The sequence below is a fragment of the Thamnophis sirtalis genome, unplaced genomic scaffold, assembly GCF_051295495.1.
Source record: "Thamnophis sirtalis isolate CommonGarterSnake01/CBP01778 unplaced genomic scaffold, rThaSir2_p1.2 scaffold_9, whole genome shotgun sequence".
Lineage (NCBI taxonomy): Eukaryota > Metazoa > Chordata > Lepidosauria > Squamata > Natricidae > Thamnophis > Thamnophis sirtalis.
The window spans coordinates 2,595,163-2,617,123 of NW_028261389.1; the positions used below are offsets into that span (position 1 = coordinate 2,595,163).

The window sequence follows — 21,961 nt, forward strand, 5'->3', positions numbered from 1 at the left end:
TTCCATTTCAGCTAAGTGACTGTCCAGTCTTTTCTTAAAAGCCTCAAATGAGTTCCCACAGCTTCTGGTGGCAAGGAGTTCCACTGGTTAACTGTCCTCACTGTTAGAGGAAGTTTCTCCTTCATTCCAGGTTGCTTCTCTCTTTGATTAGTTCCCATCCATTGCTTCTTGGCTGACTTCGAGTACTTTGGAAAATAATTTAGCAATAGCAGTTAGACTTATATACCGCTTCATAGGGCTTTCAGCCCTCTCTAAGCGGTTTACAGAGTCAGCATATTGCCCCCAACAACAATCCGGGTCCTCATTTTACCCACCTCGGAAGGATGGAAGGCTGAGTCAACCTTGAGCCTGGTGGGATTTGAACAGCCGAACTGCAGTCAGCTGAAGTAGCCTGCAGTGCTGCACTCTAACCACTGCGCCACCTCGGCTCCCTCTCCTCTTTGTGGCTGCCCCCCAATTACTGGAAGACTGCTATCATGTTAACCTGATGCCTTTCCATGGTGGTAATTGCAATTCCCATCATCCCCAGCCACTGGCTGCGGAAGACAAGACGGGGCAAGGCTTCCAAAATCTGAAATGAAATGGCAATTATAAATGTTAAAGGATAATGTATAACGCTAATATTATCTATGCGATATGTATATTTGTGAAATGTACGTATGTACGTATATGAGTAAGAAAAATAAAAAAAACTTTTCACAAAAAATCTGAAATGCAACCCATTGGCAGATTATTTCAGAGGTGTGGTCCATTGGCTATCGAGTCTATGGAAAATTGCCTGCAATGGAACTACAGCCCCCAGCAGCACTCGCGAAGAGGTCGCGCGGGACTGTTCTCTGGCTTCGATTGCTTCTGTCTCGGCGCAAGGCCGCGAGAAGCGAAAGCTCGGATCGGCCGTCCGGGTCTCCTCTGCCGGTCACGTGGTGCCGCCGGGCGGTCGAGACGACCGACGGCACTCTATGGTCATCCGGCCCTTCCCCTCGCGCCTCGCAACAAGCGCGCCTCCTATTGGCTATAGCGGAGTTAGGGCGAAGCCGATTGGCCCGTGAGGGTGAAACGCCGCTAGTCGCGGTGCCTTGAGGCGGCTGAGGTGGGCTCCGCCGGTCGGCCGTTAAGGGGACGCGGGGCGAGCCCAGGCCCAGGCCCGGGGCGGCGGGGAGCATGTCTGCCGCCGACGGAGAAGGCTGGGACGGCAACGGGCAGCGCGGAGGAGGCAGCGGCGACGGGCCGGCCGCTCAGGCCCCGTCCGGGGGGCTCCTCAACCGCTTCGTCCGCCTCCCGCCCGGCCCCGGACGCGTCGGTGAGTCAAAGGGAGGCCCCAGGTCACGGGAAGGCCCTTCCTGGCTCCCTCGGCCTCTTTTCTTCCTAGGCCTCGCACAACACCCCTGCGAGGTAAGCCGGGCTGGGCGTGACCGGCCTAGAGTCCTTCCCGGCCAGTGGGAATATCCGATTCTCCTTTGGCCTCCGTCCTCCCGCGGAGCCCCGTGAAGGCTGCTCAGGCGTCCTGGAGGAGGAAAAAATGGGCGGGGAGTGGAGCTTCCTTGGCCAGGGGCACTTTATCTGGGAAGGACGCCCCCTTGAGGAGGGGCAGGGAAACAGGGCAACTTTAAAGGTTGGGGGGGGGTTAAAGAGTTGGGACTGCAAGTGTGATGGTTCTCAGGAAGGGGGAGTGGCGGCCAGTCCTTTCTAGGGTTGGGGTCTGGATGGGGGACCACCAGGAAATCCTTGGGGGGGGGAATCCTTGGTGGGCTCTGAGATTTGGAGGGGGGGTTGCAGGCGTTTCATGACCCAACTAGGGAACATCATCAGTGCTAGGAAGGAGGGTGGCTTGTTGAATGGAGGAGGAGAAGGGGAGGAAAAGGAAGAGAAGAAAAAAGGGGAGGACTGTGGGGCCCTTAGTGGTCTCTGAGCTTGATAGTTTTCTTGCAGACGTTTCATGACCCAACTAGAGAACATCATCAGTGCTAGAAGGGAGGGGAGGTTGTGGAGAGGAGGAAGAAGAGAAAGGAGAAGGAATAAAGGGGAGGGAGGGTGGAACAGAGGAAGGAAGGAAGGAAATGAGAAAGAGGGCCCTTGGTGCTCTCTGAGCTTAGTTGTTTTCTTGCAGATGTTTCATAATCCAACTAGATAGTATCATCAGTGCTCAGGAGGAGGAGGAGGACTACAGGGTCCTTAGTGTTCTCTGAGCTCGGTGGTTTCCTTGCAGACATTTCATTAGCAGACTAGGTAACATTATCAGTGCTCAAAGGGAGGCAATTTTGAAGAGGAGAGGAGGACTGCAGGGTCCTTGATGCTCTCTGAGCTTGGTGGTTTCCTTACAGACATTTCATCTTCATACTAGAAGGGAGGGTGTGTGTGTGCAGAGACGGAGAGGAAGAAGAACAATTACAACTTGCTACTCTGTGACCTTGTGGTTTTGTTGCAGACTTTTCATGACCCAACTAGGCAACCTCATCCGTGCTAGAAGAGAGGGGGGAGTGCAGAGAGGAGGAGGACTGTGGGGTCCCTGGTGCCTCTCTGTGCTTGGTGGTTTTCTTGCAGACATTTCCTGATCCAGCTAGGTAACAACATAATGGCTGGAAAGGTGTTGGGTTTGCACAGGAGAAGGATGACGATGGAGTCTTTGATGCCTTGTGAAATTGTTGTATTTTCCTTGCAGATGTTTCATGACCAAGCTAGGTAACATCATCAGTGCTAGGAGAGAGTGAGGTTGGCTCTCTGTTTATACCCCAATCGAGGAGCTACCAACTCAGACAGGCAAACTGTAAGCAATCAGGGGGCTTCCTAATCAAGGAACCCACAAGACCACTCCCACCAAACAAGCCACTTGTACATCAACAGAAAGTAAAACCCACCCTCCCTTCTAACATTGATGAGGTTATCTCCACGGGTCATGAAAGGTCTGCAGGAACACAAGCAAGCTCAGAGAGCTCCAAAGACCCCACAGTCCTCCTCCTCCTCAATCTGACACTGATGATGTTCCCTAGCTGGGTCATGAATGTCTGCAAGAAAACAACCCAGCTCAGAGAGCACCAAGGACCCCACAGTCCTTCATTCTTTCCCTTCTTCCTCCCTCCACCCAACTTCCGGACCCTAATAATGTCACCTAGCTGGGTCATGAAACATCTGCAAGAAAACAAGCAAGCTCACAAACCACCAAGTACTCCACGGCTCAACCCTGAGCTACTCACTGTTCTTTTCTAAGTAAATCCCAGAGTGTAGAGATAAGGATAGACCTTGAGAGCAGGCAATGGGGCCTCACTTCCCTACTGAGAGCAGGGAAACTGTGTGGAGCTTCCTGACAGTCACTGAGACCTGACCTCAACTTAAGATTATGCTTTTTTTTTTAAACATCTTCTGCGATTTACTAACCGTGTGAAGGCGATAGGAAGCCACGCTTTTCTTTTCCAGCAGTTTTGGTCAGTGTTGGCTGCAAGGAATTTGGAAAACGGCCACAGGAAGTTTCCCAGTGTCCTCCAGTTTGCTCAGGAAGCTTGTACTGAGACACGATGGGCATCTCTGGTGTGCCATGAGAACATGCGTGCTGTCAGGTTGGAGGAGATGAAGAGAAGTTTTGGAGATTTGGCTAGAATCCCATAGGTTCCCAAACTTGGCAACTTTAAGACTTGTGGACTTCAACTCCTGGAATTCTCCAGCCAGCTCTGCTGGCTGGAGAATTCCAGGAGTTGAAGTCCACAAGTCTTAAAGTTGCTAAGTTTGGGAACCTCTGAGCTAAGACCTTCAATTACACTTTTGTCATTTCAAACATTGTGTTTCGTCTAATGCAGTGTTTTTCAACCACTGTGCCGTGGCACACTAGTGTGCCGTGACATAGTGTAAGGTGTGCCGTGGGAAAAACACCTTATATATAGTCAATATAGGCACAGAGTTAAATTTTTTAACATTTTCTAATGGTGGTGTGCCTCGTGATTTTTTTCATGAAAAAAGTGTGCCTTTGCACAAAAAAGGTTGAAAAAGACTGGTCTAATGCACGTTACTGGTATTAAGCTAGTTTAAAAATAATTTATGCGTACGTTATTTAGAATAGAATAGAATATCATAACCATTACCATTACCATACAATGCAATAGGAAAGAATAGGAAAATAGAATAGAATTCTTTATTGGCCAAGTGTGGTTGGATACGAGGAATTTGTCTTTGGTACATAAGCTCTCAGTGTACATAAAACAATACATTCATAAAGAATCATAAGATAAAGAATTGTAAGATACAACGCTTAGTAAAAGCCATAGGTTGCTAATAAGCTATCAAGTCACACTAGGAACAAATAATATAAATTATAAAGATACAAGCAACATGGTTATAGTCATAAGTGGGAAGAGATAGATACTCGGAAGGAAGAGAAGAATAGTAGTCATACAGTCGTAGTAAATAATTTGACAGTGTTGTGGGAATTGGTTGTTTAGCAGAATGATGGCGTTTGGGGGAAAACTGTCCTTGTGACTAGTTGTTCTGGTGTGCAGTGCCCTATAGCGTCGTTTTGAGGGTAGGAGTTGAAACAATTTATGTCCAGGATGTGAGGGGTCTGTAGATACTTTCACAGCCCTCTTTTTGACTCGTGCAATGTTCAGGTCCTTTTTTAAAATTTTTGTTTGTGTCGTTTCTATTCCACCTTTATTATATTCTCCTAAACATCTCAGAGTGGCAAACATACCTCAGACTCCTCCCTCCCCCTATTTTCTCCAATACAACAACCCTCGGAGGTGGGTTGGGCTGAGAGAGAAGGACTAGCTAGCCCAAAGTCACCCAGCTGTCTATGATTCTGTTCCAAAACAAATTGTGTTTTGCACGTGTTCAGACCCAGGTAAATGGGGTTACCCTTAACAGAAGCGGGTTTCCCATTTGGCACCGAAAAGGTTATAATTAGTGGAGTTGTATAGGTTAAATTCCCAAAAGTCGAACGAAATGTTAGAGGAGCCGGAATTCCAGCAGTTCTGGAAGAAAGCTTCGATCCTCCAAGGCGTTGAATTGGAGGGAAGTTCTATTTTGGTGCACTTTTGGGTGGTTGAAGTGCTGCGCACAGCCCTAAATAAACCTTAAGTACTAGAACAGTGGTTCCCAAACTTGGCAACTTTAAGCTGGCTGGAGAATTCTGGGAGTTGAAGTCCACAAGTCTTAAAGTTGCCAAGTTTGGGAACCACTGTACTAGAAGGTTCAGCCCTGTTTTTGCTACAAGGAGAACTTTGTGCTACTTTGAAGAAGAAGTTCCAAGTAATTCATCAGCAGCAGGTCGCACGCTGTATTCCTAGCCTCATGCCCCTCCTCTTGTTATCCCCTTGCTATCCCAGCTAGATATCAGTGAAAATTCTCCAGAGTGCTTTCTGATGCAGCGTTACATATGTTATTGATTGATTAATATCCTGGCTTTTATTATTATTTTTATAAATAAGGCAGCAAACACCTAATACTCCTTCCTCCTCCTATTTTCCTCAGAGCAACAGCCATCCGAGGTGCCTTGGGCTGAGGGAGAATGGCCGGCCCACAGTTACACCTCTGGGTTTCATGCCTAAGGCAGGACTGGAACTCACCGTCTCCTTGTGATTGCCCCAAAATAGTCATCCAGCTAGTTTTCATGCCTAAGGCAGGACTAGAACTCACTGTCTCCTGGTGATTGGCATACTAGAACTCAACATCTCATAGTGGCCCAAAAGTCACCCATCTGGCTTTCATGCCTAAACTGGGACTAGAACTCCCGGTCTCCTGGTTCCTAGGCCAGCACCTTAATACTAAACTGGCTGTCGCAGGTACTTCGTTGGAGGATGCTGAGATTTTATCCATGGTGGTATTTGCCCCACAGCCTTAGCGCTCCATTTCCTGCATCGCCCAGTTTTGCCCCAGTTGATTTTGTCTCTTCTCTGAGTGACAAGTGGGTCTTTATTCTGCTTTAGGCCTCCGAGTGCCGCCAGCCAGAAGCGGCCACCGCTGCGTGGCAGACAATGCCAACCTGTATGTGTTTGGAGGATACAATCCCGACTACGATGAATCTGGAGGGCCGGAGAATGAAGATTACCCTCTCTTCCGGGAACTCTGGCGATACAACTTTGCTACTGGCACCTGGCATCAGATGGGCACCGAGGGCTACATGCCTCGCGAGTTGGCATCCATGTCGCGTAAGTGCGAGCGGTTGAATTACGGATGACTAGCCCAAAACTGATCTCAAAATTATTTAGAAAGGTTAGGAATAAAACCAAACACAATGGGAAAACACAATGTACCGTATTTTTCGGACTATAAGTGTATAAGACGCACCAAGATTTCAAAGAGGTAAGTAAGAAAAAAAAAGTTTTTGTCTTCCCCGGCCCCCAGGAACACCCTGAAGGCTTCAGCAGGGTTCGTGGAAGGCAAAAATTCCCCCATTTTTCACCAAAAGGTGGGCATTTTCCCCTTCCCCCAGCCCTGCTGAAGCCTGCAGAGTGCTTATGGGGGGGTAGGGGAAGGCAAAAACACTCCGGTTTTGGTGAAAACGCTCCGGTTTTTGCTCATTTTTCACCAAAACAGGTGTTTTTCCCTTCCCTCAGCCCTGCTGAAGCGTGCAGAGTGCTGCCGGAGGGGGAGGCAAAAGTACCCCCATTTTGGTGAAAAACAGCCCGTTTTTTGTCCATTTTTCACAAAAGTGGGATACAGGGCATCGGGAGGCCAAAAATGGCTATATTTGATGTATAAGACACACCAACATTTCCATGCTCTCTTAGGGGGGAGAAAAGGTGCGTGTTATACTCTGAAAAATACGGTCATACAATTATTTTAAAAGGTTAAGAAACTCAAGAATGAAATCAGTCCGGTATTCTTGCTTGTTTCATTCTTGTGTTCCTTTTCTTACCCTTTCTAAATGTTGTGTTTTCCGATTGGTTTGGCTTTATTGTACCCTGCCCAGAGTCCACAATTTGGTGACGGCTGGGGCCTAAATTAAATAAGTTAAATTAAACATAACACCCAGCACGTTTCACGATGCAAAAACTAGACTAGAATAAGATGGAGAATGAAACGGTTACGTGAGGCTTACGGTTGCAATTTCTCTATGCACGATTACGATGTAGCCCTTGACTGGCCACAGATCGTATAGTGACCGGTCAAAATTACAGCCCCACTGAAATAAGCAACCTATGACCAGTTTTCACATTTATGACCATTGTAGCATCCTCAGGGTGCTTGACAACTGACTCAGACATCTGACGGTTGCAGCATCCGCGGGGTCATTTTTGCGACTTTCTGACAACAAGCTAAGTCGACGAGGAAGCAGATTCCCTTAATAGCCATCTTCTTCACTTGACCAGTGCAGTGGTTCACTTAAAAACTTGTGGCAAGAAGGGTCGTAAAGTGGGGCAAAACTTCACTTCGCATCTGTTTCGCTTAGCAACGGAAAGGTTTGGCCCGGTTGTGGTTGTAAGCCAGGGAGGAAACCTGCCATTTGAAACTTGGCACATTTGCAGCTGGGTCGTTTTCTTTCCTGCTTCTCCTGTTCACCAAAGCCCCCCTTCGGGGTTGTCTTTCCGCAGTCGTGCTGCACGGCAATAACCTCTTGGTCTTTGGCGGCACCGGGATCCCCTTTGGGGAGAGCAACGGCAACGACGTTCACGTCTGCAACGTAAGGTACAAGCGGTGGGCGCTCTTCAACTGCCGAGGGAAGAAGCCGAACCGCATCTACGGACAGGTAAAAGGCAGCCACGGGCTCCCTTGGCGAATCCGCTGAGCCTCCCTTTCCTATGCGCCCATCTGACCATCCAGAGAGACTCTAAAATCATAAATAATAACCTTAACAAAGTTAGACTTGAAAAAATTGTACCGTTAATCCTCCGCGTACGGCCACAGTTCAGCCCAACAGTTTTCAAGCAATCAGAATAAAGCTGGAGGGCACCTTGGAGGTCTTCTAGTCCAACCCCCTGCTCAAGCAGGAGACCCTACGCAGTTTGAGGCAAGTTGTCAACTTGTAAATATTTCCATGCCCATTATCAAGTTGGCATTGAAAGAGAAGGGAGGGAGAATTCCACGCATACCTCCGACCAGGGTCGGATCTCAGATTTCTACAGCAGGCCTGAAATTTTACAACCCGCTGCAGCACTCCATTGGTGGATGTGATTTACGACACAGACTGAGGGGAGGGGAGACCCAGGGCTAAAGTTCAGCCAGCATTAAACAGAAATCGGATCTGGCTCCGTGGCAGGCAATGGCAAAATATTGCTCCTAATAAATGACTGGATTTTATTTTATTTTGAACTTTGTCTTGAGGCTCGTAAATTAATCAGGGCATCTTTTGGGAACCTCACACAAGTGACTGTCCAGTCTCTTCGTAAAAACCTCCAGGGGTTGGAGCGCCCACAACTTTTGTTCCACTGGCTAATTGTCCTCACGGTTTGGAAGTTTCTCCTTAATTCCATTCTGCTTCTCTCCGTGATTAGTCTTCACGCTGTGGGACATTCTCCCAGACGAGAGGCTGATCCCCCACCCCTCTCCTGGCATTCCAGAAAAGCCTCTCTGCCAACACACTTAGATCTGCAGAGAAGCATGTACTGGTTAGCACCCCAAAAAGCCTCCTCCCCCCCTCTGGCTTTTCATTAATTTTTAACTTTGATTTTAATCATCACTGCCTTGGTTAGTTTCCACCTGTTGCTTCTTGTCCTGCCTTCTGGGGCTTTAGAAGATAAGTTGACCCCCCTCTTCTTTTTGGGCAGCCCCCAAGTACTGGAATGCTGCTCTCATGTCCCACGTAGTCTTTCTTTTCTCTAGACTGGCCCAAACTCAAATCCTGCAAACCGTTTTTGTCTTTAGGCCTTTAATCATCTTAGTGTCATGCCTGCAAGCCATCTTTTCTTCCGGACTTCGGGCCTGCCACACTTTTCACTGTCTACTTTCTATTGCGGGGAAACGGGAGGGAGGATTATACCGAGTTGGGTGATATGTAGCCATAATAACATTCCGCTTAGAAACTCAAGGTCATCATTGTCTCTGCACCTGGCCGGAACTGGATGGGAGGAATCTGTCTTCATGGCAGTGGAAGATTGGACTTGTGGGTGTGTGTGGGGGAAAGATCTTGAACTTTCAACTGGGTGGGGAAAACTGAGAAGCTTTCAGATTCGGGTTTTCCCAGATGGGCCAAGGTGGCTCTCTTATTAAATTGGAACTCTGAGGAATCCTTTGCCTTGGACTCTGATTTAATTTTGGATGCTATTTGGAACCCTAAGATTAATCCGAACCTGGGACCACACATTTAGTTGCTCTTCTCTGCACTTTTCCCAAAGGCTCAACATCTTTTTTGTAACGTGGTGGCCAAAACCGGATGCCCCATTCCAGGTGTGGCCTTCCTAAGGCTTTTTAAAGCGGTACTAAGCGTTCCCGTGATTTTGATTCTAGACCTCTGTTTATACAACCTAGGATCGCATCAGCTTTTTTGGGGCTGGCTCCTGTTTAAGGGATCGTTCACCAGGACTCCCAAAGTCCCTCTCACAGAGAACTAACTCTCTTTGAACCAGGTTTCCCCCTGAGGGAGCCGACATAAAACACAGCCTATTCTCACACACCCTTTCCCTTTCTCCCTGTCAGGCCATGGCCATCATTAACGGCTCCTTGTACGTCTTTGGAGGGACGACTGGCTACATCTACAGCACAGATTTGCATAAACTGGACCTCAACACCAGGGAATGGACGCAGCTCAAGCCAAACAGCCTGCACTGTGATATGCCGGAGGAAAGGTCAGTGGGGCCCAAATCCACGGTCTGGGGGCTCCTTCATGCTTAGACTGCCCCCTGGGAGAAAGAAGAGGGCGGCTCTTCTTTTTAAAAGCACCTCACCATTCACTGCTAGAACAAGTGATATATTTCCAAGAAAACCACCAGCAATATCCTGCATTTATCCATTTTGTTTATGGGCTTTTTCCGTCTGCAATCTCACTATCCAGGGACCCTCTGTAGTTTACATTGCCATAAAAACAAGGATGCTGTGGTTCAGTTACTAAGCCAGAGCCAGGATGCTGCCAATGGTTAGAACACGGTACAGGTAGTCCTCAGCTTAAGACCGCAACGGAACCCCCAAATTTCTGTTGCTAAAAGAGAAACATTTGCTAAGTGGGTTCGGCCCCGTTTCACAACCGTTCTTGTCACAGATCGAAAGTGAATCTCTGCAGTTGTTCGGTCAGTAATACGGTTGTTAGGTGATTCTGGCTTCCTCGTGGACTTCGCTTGTCACGAGTTACAGCCCTTTTTCAGGGCCGTTGTAACTTTGAACGGTCCCTAAACAAACTGTTGTAAGTTGAGGACTACCTGTGATACAGGCTGACTCTGCCCATTGCCAGGAGTTTGATTCTATTAAAGAGCCGAGGTGGCGCAGTGGTTAGGGTGCAGTACTGCAGGCCACTTTAGCTGACTGTGATCTGCAGTTCAGCGGTTCAAATCTCACCGGCTCAAGGTCGACTCAGCCTTCCATCCTTCCGAGGTGGGTGAAATGAGGACCCAGACTGTGAGGGCGATATGCTGACTCTGTAAACCGCTTAGAGAGGGCTGAAAGCCCTATGAAGCGGTATATAAGTCTAATAAATAAATAAATAAATAAATATCCTGCTCAAGGGTGATGGCCTTCCATCCTGAAAATGAAGGCCCAGATTGTTAGGGGCAATATGTGACTCTGTAAACCGTTTAGAGAGGGCTGTAAAAGCTCTGTGAAGCGGTATATAAGTCTAGTGCTTGGGAAGAAAGGGAGGGAGGGAGGGAAGGAAGGAAGGAAGGAAGGAAGGAAGGAAGGAAGGAAGGCCAAGTGGTTAGAATGTAGTATTGCAGGCTAACTGCCGACTGCCAGCAGTTCAATCCTGACCATCTTAAGCTTGACTCATCCTTCCATGGTCAGTAAAATGAGGACCAGATGGTTGGGGACAAGAGGCTGACTCTAAACTGCTTAGAGAGGAAGCGGTATATAAAGCTGAGGTGGCGCAGTGGTTAGAGTGCAGTACTGCAGGCCACTGCAGCCACTGACTGTTATCTGCAGTTCAGCGGTTCAAATCTCACTGGCTCAAGGTTGACTCAGCCTTCCATCCTTCCGAGGTGGGTGAAATGAGGACCCAGACTGTGGGGGCAAATATGCTGACTCTGTAAACCGCTTAGAGATGGCTGAAAGCCCTATGAAGCGGTATATAAGTCTAACTGCTATTGCTGTTGCTATAAATCTTAAGTGCTATTGCTTAGTTGTGTCTGATTCTTTGCAATCCCATGGACCACGGCACACCAGGCCCCTCGTCCTCCACTATCTCCTGGAATTTCCCCATATTCATGTTATTTGCATGGATGATGCTATCTTACCCACCTCTGCCACCCCCTTTCTCCTTCCGCTTTCCATCTTTCCCCAACATGAGGGGACTTCTCCATCAAGTCCTCTCTTCTCATTTGGGGGCCTAAAGTATTTGAGCTCCAGTTTCGATATCTGCCCTTCCAAAGCGCACTCAGGGTTGATTCCCTTTAGGATCGACTGATTTGATTAACATAGATCTATTTGATGAGAACACCAAGGTCCCCCTCGTGTCAGACCTGGCCAGCGCTTAAACCTCCAAATAGAAATGATCCCCGGCTCCATTTGTTGAGAAAGGCACAATTTTATTAGAAATCGAGTGTCCTGGAGTAATGTAAGCATCGCACGCCAAAATCCCTAAGCTCAACCTTTTAGCAATAGCAATAGCAGTTAGACTTATATACCGCTTCATAGGGCTTTCAGCCCTCTCTAAGTGGTTTACAGAGTCAGCATATTTGCCCCCAACAACAATCCGGGTCCTCATTTTACCCACCTCGGAAGGATGGAAGGCTGAGTCAACCCTGAGCCGGTGAGATTTGAACCGCTGAACTGCAGATAACAGTCAGCTGAAGTGGCCTGCAATGCTGCATTTAACCACTGCGCCACCTCCTCCCTTAACTGCCTCCCATCGCTGACACCCCTTCACAGTGGCCAATCAGGTCCAAGCAAGGCGCTTCTAGAACGGAGACTTCGAACGTAGGTTGGTATGCAGCTCCTTTCCTCTCCCAACTGGCCGACCTTGAGGCAGCATCTCGGGTAGATACAGAAGTTACTTTCACTTCCCCCTCCCAGTCACTCCCCTCTTCCCATACACCTCCCCCAGAGTTCGTGGTAGACTGTCCCCGCATGGCAACGAAGCACAAGCGAGCGAGGAGCGTTAAGGCGCTCAACCCCAAGCTAGACACGTTCTCCTTTATTAGATCTATTTAACGTTAAACAGTTCAATAGGGTGGAATTTTAAATATGACCTCCATCCCTGTCCTTTCAGGTACAGGCACGAAATCGCACACGACGGGCAGAGAATTTACATCTTGGGAGGCGGTACCTCTTGGACGGCCTACTCCTTGGACAAGGTGACCTGCTCAAAGGCCTTTTATTGATGTTTGTTTGTTTGTTTGTGTTTCTATACCCCCCCCCCCCAACCACCACGAGCACCATAAATACAAGTCTGGCTTGGGACCTGGATACCTACGGGACCGCCTCCTGTCACACACCTCCCAACGACCTATAAGATCGCACTGATTGGGCCTCCTTAGGGCAGTGTTTCTCAACCTTGGCAACTTGAAGATGTCTGGACTTCAACTCCCAGAATCCCCCAGCCAGCGAATGCTGGCTGGGGAATTCTGGGAGTTGAAGTCCAGGCATCTTCAAGTTGCCAAGGTTGAGAAACACTGCCTTAGGGTACCGTCGACCGGACAATGCCGGTTGGCGACTACTCGGGGGAGAGCCTTCTCTGTAGCGGCCCCGGCCCTGTGGAACAATCTTCCCACAGATATCCGGACCCTTCCCACTCTCCCGGCCTTCCGTAAAGCCATTAAAACCTGGCTGTTCCGGCAGGCCTGGGACTGTTGACCCCCAAAATACGGTCCAGCCCCACTTAGAATGGAGTGCGTGATGTGTTTTTTTTTTAAATCTTATTTTTTACTTTCCTCCTCTTCTTTTTTGTTTTACTGTATTGTTACCCGCCCGGAGTCCCACGGAATTGGGCGGCATACAAATGTTACTAAAACTTAAACTTAAAGTCAGCTGCCAAGGGTTTGCTTTTGATTGCCTACCACGGGGACGCTGCTCAAGTGTGAAAAATGCTAAGTCATGTTTCTTGCAGTGCTGCCGTAACTTGGGACGGTCATTAAAGGAACAACTGTGAGGAGAGGGTATCCGAAAGAGGGTTTGAATTGAATTGAATTGAATTTATTGCATTTATATGCCGCCCTTTTCCCCGAAGGGGACTCAGGGCGGCTCACAATCCAAGTCAGGGAAGGGGATACAGATAAGGGATAAAAAAGACGAACAAAACAATACACAATTTAAAAGCACACAACAACCATACCATTCGAGAGGGGGGGGGCAAAAGCTCTTTAGCCCCAGGCCTGTCGGAACAGCCAGGTTTTAAGGGCTTTGCGGAAGGCCTGGAGGGTGGTGAGGGTCCGAATCCCCACGGGGAGCTCGTTCCAGAGGGTCGGAGCAGCCACAGAGAAGGCTCTCCTCCGGGTAGTCGCCAGTCGGCATTGGCCGGCGGATGGAATTCGGAGGAGGCCTAATCTGTGGGATCTAATCGGTCTGGTGGAGGTGATTGGCAGTTGGTTAGGGGAAAAAGATACAAGCTTGGTGGTTGAGGCAAAACAGGTGTCCAAGCACCTGAGACCCCCTTTCTTTGACTGCGGGAGCTGGGCAGCGCAAGCGAATGACCGCCAACACCTCCAAAACCGTCCGTCAACACAACACCCCCAAGCGACGTCTTAAAAAGCCGCACGCAACAGGCACTAGATAAACACACAAGAAGGACCCACATTCCACTAGGCAGAAGTTCCCTGAAGATGGCCCCCCCAGCACAAGCCCAAAAGCTGGGAAGACAAAACCTCTGGTCCCGGTGACCCACCCAGATTGGGGTCCGTGACACTTAGCCACAGCCAACTCGCTGGAGGAGGAGAGTTACACTAATACGTATCAAAGAAATGGAGGCATAGAATCGTGAAAGAAAGGGTGAGAAAGGAGGGGGGGACAGGATGAGATGCGAAGGGCAAAAATTAAAAATGTTTTACTTATTTTAAATAATGAAGTTTGTCTTTTAATAACCCTGTAAAATCCCTTGCATCGGGGTGCAGTCGGGGGGCAACTAACTGGAGCTAGCAGTGTTTTACTGGCCGGATGCCCTTCCCTGTCGCCAAAGCGGAGTTCTCCCTCCATCAGATATATCCTCATTGCGCCCAGAGAGAGAAATATCTGCTTCTACCCACTCACAAGTCTCCTGATTCTGAGGCAATAGCGCCACCTCTAGGCCACCACACCGCTCGCATTTCAAGCAGCCGAATAGAACTGTTAAGGTTGTCCCAGGGCGAATTGGCTGTGGCCAGTTGTCCGTTCCGCCCGTTATTGGGCCCTGCAACCTTTGACTTCCGCCAGAGAAGAGGCAGCTGGTCCTTCACCCCCCTTGGCTTCCTCCTGGCCGCCTTTGCTTTCGTATGAAAATGGTAGCTGAATTGTCTTTTTCCCTCTTGCCTAAGATTCACGCCTACAATCTGGAAACCAACACTTGGGAAGAAATCGCCACCAAGCCCCATAAGAAGAAAGGTAGGGGGGGTCTCTCCATCTGTGGGGCTTGGGAGGGAGGGAGGACGAAAGCCCAAAGGGAGGATGAGGGTCTGGTTTAAACAATTTGTAAATCCGGCCACGGAGGCCTCGTTCACAACCGTTCGAGTCTTTCTAACGTTGTTTCCCAAAGTCTTTGTGTCTCTGTGAGGCCCTGGGTGCTCTCTGAGCTTGGCTGGTTTCCTCGCAGGCGTTTCATGACCCAAGTAGGTAACTTCTTCAATGCTAGAAGGGAGCGAGGCTTGGCTTCTGTAGACAGGTGGCTACATAAACAGAGAGCAAACCACCACCACTCCTAGCACTGAAGATGTTACCTAGTTGGGTCATGAGACATCTGTAAGGAAATAACCAAGCTCAGAGAGCACCAAGGACTCCACAGTCCTCCTCCTCCTCCTCCTCCCCCTCCTCCTCCTCCACCACCACACCATCTCCTCCTCCTCCTCCTCCTTTTTGCAAACTTTACTCCCTTCTACCACTGATGATACTACCTAGTTGGGTCATGAGACATCTGCAAGAAACCACCAAGCTCAGAGAGCACCAAGGACTCCACAGTCCTCCTCCTCCTCCTACACCACCACTACCACCACCTCCTCCTCCTTTTTGCAAACTTTACTCCCTTCTACCACTGATGATACTACCTAGTTGGGTCATGAGACATCTGCAAGAAAACCACCAAGCTCAGAGAGCACCAAGGACTCCACAGTCCTCCTCCTCCTCCAACACCACCACTACCACCACCTCCTCCTCCTTTTTGCAAACTTTACTCCCTTCTACCACTGATGATACTACCTAGTTGGGTCATGAGACATCTGCAAGAAAACCACCAAGCTCAAGAAAGCAGCAGGGACTCCACAGTCCTCCCCCCCCCCTCCTCCTCCTCCTCCTCCTTTTTGCAAACTTTACTCCCTTCTACCACTGATGATGTTACCCAGTTGGGTCATGAGACATCTGCAAGAAAACCACCAAGCTCAGAGAGCACCAAGGGCCCCCCACAGTTCAGCCCCTGAGGCCATAAATATTCTCTTCTATTTTTGCATCAGAAATTGAAACTCTGCTCATATATTTATTTATCTTATTTGTGAAAATGACTTCGACAAAATAGCTGGATGCACAACAAACTTTTGAGCTTCTGGTTCTCTATTGTGTTATAAAATATTTTTTAAAAAATAAAAGAATGTTTCATAACGCTGTAGAATGTTTTATAAAACGCTTTATTAAGAATGTAGATTTTAGCCTCTTGTTGAAAATTTGACGTGTCAGATTCCCTCCCCCCAATTATTAATTCAGAATTTAAAGTGAATCATTTCAGTTGCTTTGTTCTCTTAATAAATTTAATTCTTAGAATCTGATCCCTCTTTCCAAAATAATATCCGCCGCATAAATAGACTTTATTTAGGTTAGCGATTAATTCAGAGTAATTTCTGCATATATTTCATTGCTCTGTATCCCAATTTTTGCTCTCTTGCTGTCTGCATCAGTTACGTTTCCCAGACGTCTAGAAGGCTTTTCAAAAATCACGTTTTAAAGAAATGGGACATTTTCTGTCATGGCACTCCACTTTCCCACTTCTAAAGACAGGGAAGTAGCTGATGTTTGAGAGCAGAGATGCCCAACGTTGGCAACATTAAGACCCACGGACTTCAATTCCCAGAATTCCCCAGCCAGCCATTCATGGCTGGCTGGGGAATTCTGGGAGTTGAAGTCCACAAGTCTTAAAAGTTAAATCAAAGAAGCATCTTACGGACTAAATAACTCACATTCAGGCCTTTGACCCACAGATTATCCCGCGGCTCGAAGATGTCACAGCTGTGTACAAATAAAAAATGGTAAGTAATAGCTTAACTTTGGAATGCGTACAACAACAGAATTTCCTGTTTGGGGTGGGGGAATTGCGTATTTTATTATTATTATTTATTTGTCCCATTTTTATTACATATTTTTTTATAAATAACTCAAGGCGGCAAATATATTTAATAATCCGTCCTCCTCTTTTCCCCACCAAAACAACCCTGTGAGGAAAAGTTACCCAGCCAACCTGGTGCCTGAGTTGGGACTAGAATTCACAGTCTCCCGGTGATTGGCCCAAGGTCACCCAGCTGGCTTTCATGCCTAAGGTGGGACTAGAACTCACCATAGCAATATAGCAATAGCAGTAGACTTATATACCGCTTCATAGGCCTTTCAGGCCTCTCTAAGCGGTTTACAGAGAGTCAGCATATTGCCCCCAACAATCTGGGTCCTCATTTTACCCACCTTGGAAGGATGGAAGGCTGAGTCAACCCTGAGCCGGTGAGATTTGAACCGCTGACCTGCTGATCTAGCAGTAGCCTGCAGTGCTGCATTTAACCACTGCGCCACCTTGGCTCATTTCCTAGTGATTAGTCCAAAGTCACCCCAGTTGACTTTCAGAGCCAAGGCAGGACTGGAACTCACCGTCTCCTGGTGATTGGTCCAGAGTCACCCAGCCAGCTTGCATGCCTAAGGTGGAACTAGAACTCTCTGCCTCCTGGTGATTGGCCCAAAGCCACCCAGACAGCTTGCATGCCTGAGGCACAGGGCTAGAACTTATCATCTCCTGGTGACTGGCCCAGAATCACCCAGCCATTTTTCATGCTTAGAGTGAGACTAGAACTCCCAGTCTCCTGCATGCCGGAGGCAGAACTAGAACTCACTGTCTCCTGGTGATTGACCTAGAGTCACAGGGCCACTTTCATTCTTCAAGCAGAACTAGAACTCACCGTCTCCTGGTGGCTAGTCCACAGTCACCCCACCCGGCTTTCGTGCCTTAGGCAGGACGAGAATTCATGCTGACTGAGGCATTTAACTCGCAAGCATTGGGGAAACATTGGGAAATTACCGATGAAAGAATCCATTCAGGAACGCATTTCTCATTCCACGATTGACACATTGATTGGGGGACAAAAAAAATTCCTCTCTCCTCTCAGATGTCTTTGTCTGCGGCGGATACAACGGAGAGGTGATTTTAGGCGATATCTGGAAACTGAGCCTGCAGACGTTTCAGTGGGTGAAGCTCCCTGCGGTGATGCCCGAGCCCGTTTACTTCCACTGTGCTGCTGTGACTCCGGTAAGAGGTTGCACCCCCTCCCCCCTCCACCTGGTGGCAGCAGTCAAACTGACCTCATGATGGGCTTTCTACCACCCTGAGGTCTCCAGCCCCGCTGGCCATCCCGGATCTTCAGGGCATTTTGGAAATGTTCTGACCCAGCTCCCCAAATACGGCAAACCCTCCAAATATTCCTTTATTAGGAGCGCTGGCAAAAAGTTTCTCTCTCACCGCAGGCTAACAAGTCCGTGCGCCCAGAAGATGAATAGTTGTCTGCCCTATCAATTCATCTCTGCCCCCTGCCTTTCATCCCCAGAGCTCAGGTGGGGCTTCTCCAGCAGTGGTGGATCTTCCGTCCCAAGGACCGGCCCATAGATTTCCACTGCTCTCCTCTCCTCTGCCTTCTGTACATCCACACATCAGGCACTCAGGGATCTTCTGTCCCAAGGACCGGCCCATAGATTTCCACTGCTCTCCTCTCCTCTGCCTTCTGTACATCCACACATCAGGCACTCAGGGATCTTCTGTCCCAAGGACCGGCCCATAGATTTCCACTGCTCTCCTCTCCTCTGCCTTCTGTACATCCACACATCAGGCACTCAGGGATCTTCTGTCCCAAGGACCGGCCCATAGATTTCCACTGCTCTCCTCTCCTCTGCCTTCTGTGCATCAGGCACTGGGCCCAGCTGTTCCTCCTCTTCCTCATCAGCTACCTCCAGACCTGGGGGCTGTTGACTCTCCATCTGAAAGCTGATGGGTGGCCCAGGCTCCGTCTCTCTCTCTCCCCCTCCCTCTCTCCCTCCCTCCCTCCCTCCCTCCCTCCCTCCCTCTCAGCTCTCAGGCTGCCTTGATGGTGACCCTCTCCCACACCTCTTCCGATTTGGCTGCTTAAGGGGCCGGTAGCCGACAAGCCACGACAGGAAAACCATTAAATTGGGAGCTGATCTTATCTCTGCAGGGATGGTGTTCCACAGGGAGGGGGCTACTACGGAGAAGGCCCACCTTCTCGATCCCACCAGATGGGCCTCCTTAAGAGAGGGGACCTGTACCCTTCCCTCCCTCCCCACTCTGATGAGTCGGGCAGTTGTAACTGTCAGCCTTTCAGGGCATCCATGAACTTCAGGCTTGGACCACAGCCTGTTTCTTCACACCTTGTAGGCCAGTGTTTTCCAACCTTGGCAACTTCGAGAATTCCCAGAATTCATGGCTGGCTGGGGTATTCTGGGAATTGAAGTTCATACATCTTAAAAAGGGTCCAGATTCGGAAACGATGCTTTACACAGTCACAGCCTCCATTCCAGGGCAGCTAATCAAACTGCAGGATGCCAAATAAGTGGATGGATGATGGATGGATGGATGGATATCTAGATATATAATAGATGGTAGATGGATGGATGGATGGATGGATGGATGGATGGATGGATGGATGGATGGATGGACAGACAGACAGATATAGAAGAGATAGATAGATAGATAGATAGATAGATAGATAGATAGATAGATAGATGATAGATAGATGATAGATAGATAGATAGATAGATAGATAGATAGATAGATAGATAGATAGATAGACAGACAGACAGACAGACAGACAGATAGATGGAGATATAGAAGAGATAGATAGATAGATAGATAGATAGATAGATAGATAGATAGATAGATAGATAGATGATAGATAGATAGATAGATAGATAGATAGATGATAGATAGATAGATATAGAAGACATAGATATAGATAGATAGATAGATCTAGAAGACATAGATAGATAGATAGATAGATAGATAGATAGATAGATAGATAGATAGATAGATAGATAGATAGATAGATGGATGAATAGGTAGATATGTGGATGGATGGATGAGTAGAGAGAAATGATAGGGATAGAGGATGAATAGATGATAGATATTAAGATAGACAGTGATAGATAGATACAGATAGAGATAGATAGAAGAGATAGATAGATAGATAGATAGATAGATAGATAGATAGATAGATAGATAGATAGATAGATAGATAGATAGATGTGGAGACTCTGAAAAGAGTGCAAAGAGCAAGAAAGAGGATGAGGGGACTGGAAACTAAAACATGAGGAACGGTTGCAGGAACTAGGAATGTCTAATTTAATAGAAGGACCAGGGGAGACAGGATAGGAGTCTTCCAATATCTCAGGGGCTGCCACAAAGAAGAAGGAGTCAAACTATTCTCCAGGGCACCTGAGGGCAGAACAAGAAGCAATGGGTGGAAACTAATCAAGGAGAGAAGCAACTTGGAACTGAGGAGGAATTTCCTGACAGTGAGGACAATTAACCAGTGGAACAGCTGGCCACCAGAAGTTGTGGGTGCTTCATTACTGGAGGTTTTCAAGAAGAGATTGGACAACCATTTGTCTGAAGTGGTGTAGGGTTTCCTGCCAAGGCAGGGGGTTGGACTAGAAGACCTCCAAGGTGCCTTCCAACTCTCTCCTCCTGCATTCTCTTTTTGGGGGGGCTGCCAGAAGAGGTCAGGTGAGGAGGGGCTGAGAAGCTTTTTCAAGACACAATTATAAAAGTGGTTCTCCCCCCCGCCCTTCTTCTTCTTCCCCGCAGGCCGGCTGTATGTACGTCCACGGAGGCGTGGTGGACATTCACCGGAACAGACGGACTGGCTCCCTCTTCAAGATGTGGCTGGTGGTTCCCAGCCTGCTGGAACTCTGTTGGGAGAAGGTGCTGGCCTTTTTCCCTCACCTGGCCAAGCTCAGCCGATCGCAGCTTTTGCACCTGGGACTGACGCAGGGACTCATTGAACGCTTGAAATGAAAAACGTCCCGCAGGCCGGCGCACTAATTTAAAACACCGTCCTTACCACCACCACCCTCTCTCCGGCCCTCCCCTCCCTCCCGTTCTCATTTCCTCTCTTATTTATGGTCCCACGGAGAACGCCACGGAGGAGGAGGAGGAGCAGGCCGAAAAAACACCCACCCACCCACCCGCTTCTCCAGCCTTACTCGCCAAGAACTCCGGATGCCTTTCCCGTTATATATATATACATACATATATATATATATATAACATATATGATTTTTTTTTCTATTTTGATTTGAGAATTTATTAAACTCTGTGCTTTTTTTTTAATTTATGGAGACCTATAAATACATCATGAACGGAAAAAAAAGCTACTGTGGCTGGGATGATTTGTACAGGTAGTCCTCCACTTACGACCGTTCATTGGCCGTGGGAAAAGTGACTTAACGTCCGTTTTTCACACTTGCAGAGCCCCCCCCCCTCGGTCCCCCAATCAAAATTTGGATGCTCTTCAACTGGTTCCCATTTATGACGGTTACGGTGTCCCGTGGGGGGGTGTGTGTCCCTTTTTCGCGACGCTCTGGCAAGCAAAGTCCCTGGGGGAACGTTCACTTAACGTGGGACTCGCTCAACGACCGTAGCAATAAGGTTCATAAAAGTCATTGATCGAATGCCTCGCTTAGCAACAGGAATTTTGGGCGGGCGGTTGTGGTTGTAAGTTGAAGGCTACCTGTACTGGGTTTTTGTCACGTGCTTGTAGCGTCGTAAGGCGAGGACCCGGTCACTGCCTTCCGGTTTCAGGCCTCGGATTTCCCCTTTGGGAAAAAACGACGTATCCGTTCAACACACAACAGCTGGCTGCCTCTGGAATTCGGCGAGGCTGTTTCCCTGCTTCCTGGCAGGAAATTAGGGAAATCCTGCACTGTTTTTGTCATGTTGTGAGTGTGTGTGTGTGTGTGTGTTCCGTTTACAGTGGAGGACAACAGAGGCTGCCTCTTGTGACTGTGTGAAGGGGGTCCTTCGTTGTCCTTTTGCGACCAAAATATTCAAGGATTTGACTTTTGTTGATACGACGGAAAGATCCTTGCTAAGCTGTCATCGCTATCGATCTCCCACAATAGAGAAATGACTTAAACTATAGAATATAGTTCAAAAAAAATAGAATAAGATACAGGTAGACCTCGACTTACAACAGTGCCGCTTAGTGACAATTCAAAGTTACGACGACACCGGAAAAACGGGGACTTATAACCATTATTCACACTTGCAGCGTTCTGTCAGTGACGCGATCAAAATTCGGGCGCTCGGCAGTGGACTTGCATTTATGACGGTCACAGCATCTGTGGGGGCGTGGCGACCTTCTGACAAAGTCAACAGGGAAGCCAGCTTCACTTAACGACCGTGTGAATGACTTAACAATTGCAGCCGGTCACTTAACAGCCGTGGCAAGAAAAGTCGTAAAATGGGGGCAAAACCCACTTAACTCTGTCCCGCTTAGCGACTAATTTTGGTCTCGGT

The 21,961-nt window shown here is 48.3% G+C and overlaps 1 protein-coding gene across 1 annotated transcript; it reads left to right on the top strand.

The window, feature by feature from the left end:
• The first annotated feature begins 1,057 nt into the window (after positions 1 to 1,057).
• Positions 1,058 to 20,771, top strand: KLHDC10 (kelch domain containing 10). The gene is made up of 9 exons (XM_087722652.1): positions 1,058 to 1,300; positions 5,910 to 6,131; positions 7,518 to 7,672; positions 9,559 to 9,707; positions 12,278 to 12,362; positions 14,514 to 14,580; positions 16,377 to 16,424; positions 17,544 to 17,683; positions 20,249 to 20,771. Exons 1-9 carry the CDS (start codon positions 1,162 to 1,164, stop codon positions 20,456 to 20,458), a joined length of 1,215 nt encoding a protein of 404 aa, XP_087578778.1. The 5' UTR covers positions 1,058 to 1,161; the 3' UTR covers positions 20,459 to 20,771.
• Positions 20,772 to 21,961: the final 1,190 nt, after the last annotated feature.